This window comes from Hylobates moloch, unplaced genomic scaffold, assembly GCF_009828535.3.
Source record: "Hylobates moloch isolate HMO894 unplaced genomic scaffold, HMol_V3 SCAFFOLD_17, whole genome shotgun sequence".
NCBI classification, from domain to species: domain Eukaryota; kingdom Metazoa; phylum Chordata; class Mammalia; order Primates; family Hylobatidae; genus Hylobates; species Hylobates moloch.
In genome coordinates this window covers 1,426,735-1,437,578 of record NW_026652292.1, presented here as the reverse complement: position 1 = coordinate 1,437,578, position 10,844 = coordinate 1,426,735, and the positions used below count along the sequence as shown (strand labels likewise).

The window sequence follows — 10,844 nt, the reverse complement described above, 5'->3', positions numbered from 1 at the left end:
AAGCGTGGCTATTTCCGGGCTCTTCGCGCCGGGCCCAAGCGTCCCTGGGTGGGGCAGCCCAAACGCGGAGAGGGGCCCCGTGGGCGGAGGGCCCGAGGCCGCAGTGAGCTCAGCGTTTGGCCAAATGTGGCTCCTGCGCCTTCCCACTGTCCTGTTAGGGCTGTGTGACCTCCCGGAGCCCTACGTCCCGGCCCAAACAGCTCCCAGCGCCCCTGCTGGCACCCGGGGCGCCCTCACCCCAGCTCCTGCACCCGGTGCGCCGCGCGCAGACCAGACGGAGGGGAAAGTTGGCAAGAGCGCGGCGCCCGCGGGAGAAAGCGTTAATGGGCGGCCGGGTGGGAGCAGCGCGCTCGCTCGCCCACGTCACGCCGGTGCGGGCTCGGCTGACGACCGCGGCGCCTGGGGACGCCGGCGCGCTCCGCTCGCCAGGTGCTCCGCCTGGAAATGTCTCCATTAGTTGTCGCCGGCTCCCCGCTGGAGCGCGCGCGCCGAGCTTCCGCGCGGAGCCCTCGCGGGCTGCCGGGAGTGGCCCAGCGCCACCGCAGGTAGGTGAAGTCCCCGCTCCCGCCCCCGCCCTGGGGTTCCGAGACCCCTCCCCCCTTCCGAGGAGGCGGAGGCTCCGCGCGGCCGCCGAGGGGCGCGGGCGGCGGCGGCGGCGGCGACTCCCCGGTGCGTCCCGGGCTGCGCGCTGCTCCCCGCGGCCCTGGCAGCTACACGGCGCGGGCGGGAGCTTCCCCAGCTCAGGTAGGGAGTGGGCTCCGCCGCACAAACTTTGCGAGGATTGCTCTTGCGCTTGAGGGGATAAAGTTTGCTACCCGCCGGTAGGCTCTCCAGAGGCCGCTGCGTTTGCTGCAAGTTGCGGGAAGCAGGGTGCGCGGGCCGGCGCGGGGCCGGGGGTGGGGGGCTCGGAGTGGCCAGGCCTGAGTCCTGGGCGCCCCGACTGCGCTCCGTCCAGCCTCAGGCAGTACCCAGGGAGCAAGCGGCGGGGACGCAGCGGGAGAGCGGAGGGAGAGGGCCGCGGGCCCCAGTGGAGGGCGGTTGGGAATCCAGAGATTCAACGCTTGTCCCCGTGGCTCCTTCTCCTACCACCAGCTTCGAGGGGGTGTCGGGGACGGGCTGTGAAGAAATGACCTGCCAACCTCGAGGTTCGCCAATGCGGCGTCAGCGACCGTGAGGCCTCTCAGCCCCACACCCCAGCCGGGTGTCCCGAGCAGTGGGCGGGCACGCAGGCGCCCCCAAGGTCTATGGCCCCAGGCCTCAGAAAGAAAGGCCCGTGCCTGGTGCCCCGGGCTCCCGGCTTCGCCTTTGGCTGGAGTCAACTTCTCTGGGCTGGAAGGAGCTCCCTCCGGACGAGCTCTTGGTGCGGGGAACTGGTAGCCCCCAGGGTAAGTCCTGAAGCACCAGGGCTAGGCTGGCCGAAGAAGGGTCAGGGCCCGGCCTATCTCCCCGGAGGCCTTCCATGGTTCCGACGGCCAACAGTAACCCCGTCAAAATAGGTGGCCCGCCTGCGCTTCGCGTTAGGGGCTGACCATCCCCTGCCTCCCCTGCGGCCTGCTCCGGCCCTGGTCCTCCGCTGCTTCGGAGCGCTCCAGGCCAGCGGGAGCACCTCACCTCCCCGAAGCTGAGCTGGCGCTGTGTACTCCGGGAGCCGGGTGACTTCTGGCCCACCTGCTCACGGTGTATTTAGTACCGGGGGTCCCTAGAGGGAGGAAGGCTCAGCACTCCGGGTCTATGCAAACGCGTTCAGCTGATACCTGAGATGCTGAGCGTCCTATCGCTGGTGAAAGGGACACTGGGTGCCTCCACTCCAGGCTTGGCCTTTTGGTGAAGGCGCTTGGAAAATATTCCAGTATTATCTATGGGAGAAGGGTGGCCCAGTGAGAATCCACGGTTTGGGCAGGCGGGCCTAGGCCAGGCCACAGGGTTTCAGTGAGATGTCCCGGTGGTCGCCAATCCACAGGCTGGATTGACCCTGTGTCCTGGAATGAGTAGTGGGGCCTGGGTGAGGCCGGGCGGGTCAGGAGGCCTCCTGGGCAGTTGCGAGCTTCCCGAGGCAGGGTGACTGTGACTGGGCCCGGACCCCAGGCGCTGGGGCCTGCTGGCAGGAAGTGGAGCCTGTGTGTGCGGCGGCCTGGGAAAGCCCATTCAGAGCCCAGGTTTCTGGGTCGGGGAGAAAGGGTCGCCCGCTGGTGGCGACTGGAGCGTCGATTTATGCACACAGGCTGGAAAGGCGAAAGAGAACAGGAGAAGGTGGCGGTGGTGGTCAAAGGAAGCCCCCGAAAGGGCCCCCACGTACTGGCTGCCCTGGGAAGTGGAGGCTGCTTCTCCCAGACTCTGCTCAGAAGATGAATGGCCGCCTGTTCCGGGGCTTCGGCTCCAGTTAAGCCCCGCCGGGTCTGGAAGGAAGGAAATGCACCAGCCTCAGGTCTGGGTGGGCTGAGCTGTTCCACTAGAGCCTAGAGGTGCAGGGCGTAGGTGGCTGGGCCCCTGGGCCCTGGCTGTCCTCCTCAGCCGGCTGAGCGCTCACACTGGCCGAGGCCAGGTCCCCGGGAATAGGTGGGGAAAGGACCAGCCGCAACTGAATGCCTCCCCCCTGGGGGTCTCTACTCCCCGTCCCAGCCCTTGGCCCCGCTGGGCTCACGCCCCTCCTTCAGCCGGGCCTCATTACCTGGAGAGAGCGAGTAGTTTGTAAACAATAAATAATGGGAAGTAGGAGGATGCTCGGGAAAAGCCAGAAAACTGGAAGGAGTGGGGAGGAGGGAGGGTGGGAGTGGGGAGGAGGGAGGGTGGGGGAGGGGAGGAAGGAGGGTGGGGGAGGGGAGGAGCAGGAGGAGAGGGAAAGGGGTTGAGAGATTCATTTCTAGCGAGAAACCCCGGTGGCTAGTTTCTTATTATTTACAGGAAGGTGATATTAGCGATTCAGGTGAGAAAGAAATAAACATGGCCTGCCCCGAAATCAATACAGAATTCAGAAACAATTATTAATGTCATTTGACTCGTGTTCTTTATATATTTCTCGCGGCTACCGACGCTAAACTGTCTGAATAATTTGCATGGAGCGGCTATTCATTATTTCCGATGGTTTCCCTCTGCAAGCAGCTCGGACGTGGCCCGCTCCGGTCCAACGCGATCGCAGAACTCGTATTTTCATCTGTAAATTAAAGCAATTACGCAGCAGATATTATATGATGTGTACTGTGGTCTCCAGATAGTCATCAATCACCTTCAACCGAGCTGTCAAAAGAGCGGGCAGATTTCGTTTCTGGGAGGCAGGCTTGCAGCTGGGGAGAGGGCGAGGACGTCATCATTAATTAGAGGGTGACCCTGGGGCGATTCACAGGTCTGAACCCAGGAATCTTTCTGAGCAAGTCTGCACAACGCTGCCCTGCACGGCTTCCCTCCCAACTTACCACGGGAGGCCGGCCCAGGGGGCGAGGGCAACCGGGGCGAGCCCCGGTCCCGGAGGGCGGTGGCGCATAAGGCGGGGAACGGGTTCGGGATGGCCCGGGCGCCCCCTTGCCGCCTGAGGCTCACTGGCCTCCACTTTGAACCTGGGCAAGGTCCCAGGGAGGGTACTGGCTGAGGGAGTCCTGGGGTGGGCGCTCGGTCCCCTCTTCCGATTGCTCCGTGCGCCCCAGACAGAAAGCTGGGCAAAATGGACAAGGGAGGGCGCCTCCGCCAGGCACCCAACGTCCCCTCCTTCGCAGCCAGCCCTGCGGGGCGCCGGGAGGGGCGAGCTTAGCGGGAGGGGCCGGGGCCTGGATTGAGGAACCTGCTCTTCCGAGCGCGCAGGGCCGCCCGGCAGTCCCCGGCTTAGCCGCGAGGGGCAGGGGGAAGCCCGCGGAGCGCGGCGGGCGGAAAGGGGATGGGGGAGGAAAGTCGGGGAGGCGAGGCGGGGGCGGTGGGCTGAGCGGGAACTTAAAAGACCGCAGTGGAGAAGATGGGGCGTTCTCCGCGACACTCGGCTGCCCAGAGGTGCAAAGCCGGTGGGCGCGCGCCCGGGGCGGCCCTACAGCCCTCGGGCCGTCAGTCTCAGGGTGTCGGGCTCTAACTAAGGCCCCGAAGCCCCACGCACCTGAGGGCATTTTGACCGGCTCTTGCGGGCTGTCTTGCGGCCGCAGTGGGTTCTGAAAGTCCATTCCGGCGTAGAGTGGAAACCGGCGGGAGGCGTTGCAGATTCTCGATTAAACAATAGTGACGAGACGCGTGCGGGGCGCCTGCGAGCCCCTTCCTGCCACTCGGAGCAGAGCGCGCCAGCGCGAGGCCGGGCCGGCCGCCTGCGCAGCGCCGGGCTAATTTTAACTGTTGATTACATCTTCAGCGTGTCCTTTCATAGGTCTCATTTGTAATTGAGACGAATGATTACAGTGGGGCGGGAAGGAGCAGCTGCTCATTAATTAATTTCTAATTAAAAGTGCCCCTCGTTCTCGGGTGACTAAAGAGAAACACCGTTCGCTGGGCGATATTGACTCGGACGGAATTTATTTGCTAACGCCCGGAGGAATGGCCCCTCCCGGCCTGAGGCGCCGGCGAGTGACCGGCGAGTCTGCGGCCAGGCCGGGCTGCGCGAGGTGGGGCTGACGTCAGAGCCTCCTCCGCTTCAAGCCGCGCACATCTGACTTGACGGGTTCGCGCGACTCGTTTTTTTTTTTTTTTTCTTTTTTGTAAAATATGTATTTCTGTCGCCTCTGCGAGGCCGCTCGGTCCCAGAGCCCCCTCGAGCCTCCGGAATGCGAAGTTAAAAGAATCGCTGCGGCCACCGCGGCTCACTTTGTTACCCAGTTAGAAAAGTTGGCGGAGCGCAGGGATGGACTAACCGGCTCTCCTGCTTCGCCCTCCCAGCGCCTAGAAGCCTGCAGCTCCGGAGCAGTGGCCGCGCCACGCCGGCCCCAGCGCGCAGAACCCTGCAGGCCCCGCCCGTCCGCCCTGGGCCGCGCCCGCCATGTCCTACCCGCAGTTTGGATACCCCTACTCCTCGGCTCCCCAGGTAAGCGGAGCCCCGCCCCGCCCAGGCCACCGCAGGTGCCCGTAGGGCGGACGGGGGCGGGGGCGGGGGGGTTGTCCGCCCTACGACTGCCTGTGGCTTCAGACCTAGCAAGACCTGGGTCGCGCGCCCCTCACGCCCAACCCCTGCTCCCCAAACCCCCGGGAAAAGGCCGAGGCGCTAAGAAAATCCGACAGGCAGGGCCCGGGTTCCCTGATGTTTGACCCACAAGGCTCAGTCTGTGCCCCAGGGGAGTCCTAGGACCCCAAGGAGCCCCTGGGGAAGGAGGCTTGGCGCGCAAATGGTGTCAGAGGCCTTGGAAACCCTCCTGGGAAGGGTGTAGGTGATCGGCTGGGCCCCACGTGGCGGAGGAGGCCAGACGCGCGCAAGCTCGTGGAAAGGGGCGAGCAGCCTGGTGTGGACTGCGGGAGGGACTCGGGGCACGCCCTCGTGGGCGGTGCACGGGATTGGCAAGGCCCAAGGCCCCCCAGCCTCCAGCCCGGCTTCCCGCCCGTCCTCGCGGCCTCTCTCTGCAGTTCTTGATGGCCACCAACTCCCTGAGCACGTGCTGCGAGTCCGGCGGCCGCACGCTGGCGGACTCCGGGCCCGCCGCCTCGGCCCAGGCGCCGGTCTACTGCCCGGTCTACGAGAGCCGGCTGCTGGCCACCGCGCGCCACGAGCTCAACTCGGCCGCGGCGCTGGGCGTCTATGGGGGTCCCTATGGCGGATCGCAGGGCTATGGCAACTACGTGACCTACGGCTCGGAGGCGTCCGCCTTCTACTCGCTGGTAAGAGGGGCATCCCTAGCCCTTGCCCTGCCCCGGCCCTCGATTTGCCGAGCCCACTTTTGTCCCAGTAGGCGCACCAGTCCGGGTCCCCGGACTGTCACAGAGGGGAGGCGCTCACCTTGGCTGCCTTCAACTTTGCGCCTCCCAGCCGAGACCCTCAGAACCCCACCCCCTGGGACGGGGTGACCCGGCAGGTGGCCACTGCGTTTCTTGTTTTTGGTTCCCTACTAAATCCTCATCAGCTGGCAGATTCGGTCTGCGTGTGTTTCCCGGTTCTTCCCTCCTGGTAGATTTCCCTCCCTCATTCCCCGACCCCATTCTCCTCTCCCCGCCTCCTTCAGGCTCCTGGCCTCCCTCTTCCTGTCCTCCCAGCCCCTCTCTGACTCATCCCTCCTATCTCCCTCTTCCTCCCTCTCCCCTGCTTTCCGCCCCCTCCTTGTTCCTCCCCCTCCTTGCTCCTCCCCCACCCTTGCTCCTCCCCCACCCCTTGCGCATCCCCATTTCTCTCCTCCCTTCTCCCCTCCTGGCTTCCATCCCCTCGCTCAGCAGTCCCTCCCCTTTCCCCACCCCTTTTTCCTCCCCACTTCAGGGCATCCCCCAGGGCATCCCCAGCCCTGCCAATCCCCACTCCTTCTCCCAGCAGCGCCTTATTGCCGGCCCCCAGTTCTTTCTCGCTTCCCCCCACCTTCCTCCTACTCCACATCCCCGCTCCCCCCCCCCCCCCCCCCCCACCCCCCCGCCCCACCACACACTGCTTCTGCAACTCAGAACATCCCCACTTCACATTTGGGAGACCAGGTTTTAAAGCAAGCGGGAAATCAGCTCCTTCCTGCCGGGGCGTAGGGCTGCCCAGGAATCCTTGCCAAGCCTTTGGGAGTGGGGGGCTCCTAGGAGAGAGGCTGGAGTGGGGTCGCCTCCCTGGAAACTGCGACCCCAGACTCTTGGCTCCCACAGAACAGCTTTGATTCCAAGGACGGTTCGGGATCTGCGCATGGGGGCCTGGCGCCAGCCGCTGCTGCCTACTACCCTTATGAGCCGGCTCTGGGCCAGTACCCCTATGACAGGTGAGGACCCACCCCTCCTAACCAGCGCTAGCCCCACGGGCCCTCTGCACTGTCAGCCACCAACTCCCCTCCACCATCATGCCCCCCTTCTAGAAGGCGGAAGGCAGGAAGAGAGACACTCCTAGGTCAGGCATGACCTGACTCTGTGGTCTGTGGGGTCCAGCCTCCTGTCCAACCTGCTCCTGCACAGCCGTGGTTAAAATGCCCCCCAGTCTCCTCACCCCCCACGTTGTTGGGCCCCAGAAGTCCTCAATGTGCGGCAGCTTTCAGGGAAGTCGAATCTGGAGGGCCCAGTTCACAGGGCAGCCCGCTCTGTAGACCCTGGGCACCTCCTTCGAGTGTCCACACTGCCCCTACAGTGGGAACAGCGGGGAACCCCTGGTGGCCCTCCTGGCTCTCCTGGCCCACTTTTGGACAGCATGCCCCACCTTCCTCAATGCAGCCATTACAAATTTATCCAAAGAAAGTACACTTAGGCCCCTTGGGTACTTTCTCCTCCTGGGCAGTAATGACCCTTCCTGCCACAGGTGTTACATCTCAGGGTGTGGGCTCACATGTCTACTATACCTTTTTATGGTTTGAGGATCAAAGAGGTAGGCGGTCATCCCCATAAAGGAATTGGCCTGGACCTCTCTGGCTTGGGAAGGAGCCCAGGCTCCCTGTAAGTTTAGTCAAATATAATCTTTGCCCTTTGGCCACAGAAGACAAGTGCCAGCAGGCAGCGGCACCTGGTTGGGGCTTGGGTCCTACCTGGGCCTTATGACCATGACCACAACCCCACGACGGGGAAACAAAGCCCGTCCTGGCGTGCCCCTGGCCGACCCCCACCCCTATGCCCGCGATGCCCGGGGCCCAGAGGGCCTAGCCTGAGCCCATTGCAGAGCCTGTCTCCAGGTATGGAACCATGGACAGCGGCACGCGGCGCAAGAACGCCACGCGCGAGACCACCAGCACGCTCAAGGCCTGGCTGCAGGAGCACCGCAAGAACCCCTACCCCACCAAGGGCGAGAAGATCATGCTGGCCATCATCACCAAGATGACCCTCACACAGGTCTCCACCTGGTTCGCCAACGCGCGCCGGCGCCTCAAGAAGGAGAACAAGATGACGTGGCCGCCGCGGAACAAGTGCGCAGACGAGAAGCGGCCCTACGCGGAGGGCGAGGAGGAGGAGGGGGGCGAGGAGGAGGCGCGGGAGGAGCCCCTCAAGAGCTCCAAGAACGCAGGTGGGTTGGGAGGTTGTCGCTGGGGGCTGAGGCCCTGGAGTACAGGCACAGTGCCTTCTCTGCGGTTCTAGGACGTCTTGGGGGTCCCAAACGCCGAGCCCCATGCCTAGGCGGTCACCGTGCAAACCGGTTCTGCCTCAGGCTACCAATGTGGGGACTGTGGTGGTGACCCCTGAGCATTTAAAGGAACTCAAATCACGTTTAAAAATACTAGGCCGGGCAGGGTAGCTCACGCCTGTAATCCCGGCACTTTGGAAGGCAGAGGCGGGCGGATCACGAGGTCAGAAGATTGAGACCATCCTGGCTAACACGGTGAAACCTCGTTTCTACTAAAAATACAAAAAATTAGCCGGGCGTGGTGGCGGCGTCTGTAGTCCCAGCTACTCGGGAGGCTGAGGCAGGAGAATGGCGCGAACCCTGGAGGCGGAGCTTGCAGTGAGCCGAGATCGCGCCACTGCACTCAAGCCTGGGCGACAGCGAGACTCCGTCTCAAAAAAAAAAAAAAAAAAAATTAGACACCCCCCTCCCCCGTTGGAGGCCCCTGTGTTGCCAGTTTGTGACCTGGTGGCCTCTGGAGGAAATGGGAGACGCGGAAAAAGACCCCGAGTGCTTTTCCTAGCGTCGGGATCAGGCCTCATAATGGTGGACGGGGACAGGGGGTCTGATTCACCTGCCAACCCTCTCCCTCCACTGGCCACGCTTTCTCTCCCGCAGAGCCCGTGGGCAACGAGGAGAAGGAGCTGGAGCTTAGTGACTTGGACGACTTCGACCCGCTGGAAGCAGAGCCGCCGGCGTGCGAGCTGAAGCCGCCCTTCCAGTCCCTGGACGGCGGTCTGGAGCGCGTCCCCGCCGCACCCGACGGCCCGGTCAAGGAGGCCTCAGGCGCGCTCCGGATGCCTCTGGCCGCGGGTGGCGGAGCTGCTCTGGACGAGGACCTGGAGAGGGCCCGGAGCTGTCTCCGCAGCGCGGCGGCCGGGCCGGAGCCACTGCCGGGCGCAGAGGGCGGCCCTCAGGTCTGCGAGGCCAAGCTGGGGTTTGTGCCGGCGGGGGCGTCGGCAGGCCTGGAGGCCAAGCCGCGCATCTGGTCCCTGGCCCACACAGCCACCGCCGCCGCCGCCACCGCCCTGAGCCAGACTGAGTTTCCGTCGTGCATGCTCAAGCGCCAAGGCCCCGCGGCCCCTGCGGCTGTGTCCTCCGCGCCCGCCACCTCCCCGTCTGTGGCCCTTCCCCACTCTGGCGCCCTGGACAGGCACCAGGACTCCCCGGTAACCAGTCTCAGAAACTGGGTGGACGGAGTCTTCCACGACCCCATCCTCAGGCACAGCACTTTGAACCAGGCCTGGGCCACCGCCAAGGGCGCCCTCCTGGACCCCAGGCCTCTGGGACGCTCGCTGGGGGCGGGCGCGAACGTGCTGACTGCACCCCTGGCCCGCGCCTTTCCGCCTGCCGCGCCCCAGGACGCCCCGGCTGCGGGCGCCGCCAGGGAGCTGCTCGCCCTGCCCAAGGCCGGCGGCAAACCCTTCTGCGCCTGAGGCGGGCGGGTCCCGAGCCCAGGAGGGAACCTGCGCTCAGGCGGACGGCGCCGACTCTTTTTACTGAGTTTCCAGAGGAAGACTAGCGCGGCCACCGCGAAGCCGCCAACCCACCGGAGAGGGGGCTTCTGAACTCGGACTCCTGGGAACACGGGCAAGCCCGGCGCTGCCACGCCGGGGCCTCCACCGCCTGGGCCTGAGCCCGGCCGGGCCATTCCCAAATTTGGGACGCGGAAGGAGAGGCTGTCGGAGCAGAAGAGGCCAGATACCCTGAAGCATAAAGTTTACGTCAAACGTTTACATGGAGAAGCCGGTTCCGTTCTGAAGCGTGGTCTGCTGTGCCCTGGGCGAGGCATGCGGTGTTGGTTGTGAGGCCTCCTGGGCCTGCCGGGCCTCCGCTGTCATCCTCAGCACATAATGCTCACCAACAGCACTTGCACTGAGTTGACTCTTGCACACTCTTGACTCCATAATTTGATGCTTTTTAAGATGTATGTTCACACCAATAATTGCCTGCTTCAGAGGCTAATAGAATAAAACCAATAAAACCGAGTGATGGTGTTTGTACTGCAAAATGAACACATTTAAAACCAGGGGATTTGAGAATTCCCGAGGGAAAGCGGTGCTAATCCGGGAGGGAAGGAGTGGGGAGCAGGAACTGACCCAGACTCCACCCCTCAAAAGCAGCTGGTTCAACCCAAGATTTTAAGCCACTTTTAAAAGAACCGTCGCTGTAGAGTTTGAGGGTTCTTCTGAGCTCCCTAATAGAAGTGGGTGTGAGACCCAAAACTCGTACTTTCCATCACCCAACTCCAGAAGTTTGAAAAAATAGGGATTTCTTTGATTAGATTTTAAACTTTCTAAATTCCCAGAGCCATGTCCTGGGGTGGGCGGGGGACGTGGGAGCCCATCGTTGCTTTTCTCTGTTAGCGGCCTCTGCCCATCCTAGGCAGGAGTTAGGGCGGCCTCGATACCTCTGCCGTCTCAGCCGCCTCCTAACCTCGGCTCTCCTGTTTCCGGGGACCCGCCGCTGCGCAATCAGCTCTGCTCGGAAAGCCGGCGAGCCGCGGCTCCGCGGGGGGAAATGCTCAGAGCTTCATAGGCCGCCGACCGGAGGCGGGACTGGGAGGAAAGGCCCCGGGGCAGGGCGGGAAGGGCGTGTGGAAGGAACCCGCGGGGCGATCCGGGGCTCGGGGGGCCCGGCCAAGCCGTAGCTACGCTCAGAAACCCGGGCTCCCCTCCCCATCCCCGCG

At 64.0% G+C, this 10,844-nt stretch overlaps 1 protein-coding gene across 2 annotated transcripts; it reads left to right on the top strand.

The window, feature by feature from the left end:
- The first annotated feature begins 427 nt into the window (after nt 1-427).
- On the top strand, nt 428-9,591 carry IRX4 (iroquois homeobox 4). 2 transcript variants are annotated; one of them, XM_032135669.2, is made up of 7 exons: nt 428-545; nt 4,843-4,987; nt 5,521-5,772; nt 6,727-6,836; nt 7,420-7,497; nt 7,731-8,059; nt 8,774-9,591. In XM_032135669.2, the coding sequence occupies exons 2-7, from the start codon at nt 4,943-4,945 to the stop codon at nt 9,589-9,591; spliced, it is 1,632 nt and encodes a 543-aa protein (XP_031991560.1). In that variant the 5' UTR covers nt 428-545; nt 4,843-4,942. The 2 variants fall into 2 exon arrangements, with proteins under 2 accessions (XP_031991560.1, XP_031991563.1); XM_032135672.2 differs by lacking the exon at nt 7,420-7,497.
- The last annotated feature ends 1,253 nt before the right edge of the window (nt 9,592-10,844 follow it).

Excerpts from the sequence above, each read along its gene's own strand:
- IRX4 (XM_032135669.2), top strand. The coding sequence starts at position 4,943 with ATGTCCTACCCGCAGTTTGGATACCCCTACTCCTCGGCTCCCCAG. Across the intron at positions 4,988-5,520 it reads CCTACTCCTCGGCTCCCCAG|TTCTTGATGGCCACCAACTC; the intron begins GTAAGCGGAGCC and ends CTCTCTCTGCAG. Across the intron at positions 6,837-7,419 it reads GGCCAGTACCCCTATGACAG|GATCAAAGAGGTAGGCGGTC; the intron begins GTGAGGACCCAC and ends TTATGGTTTGAG.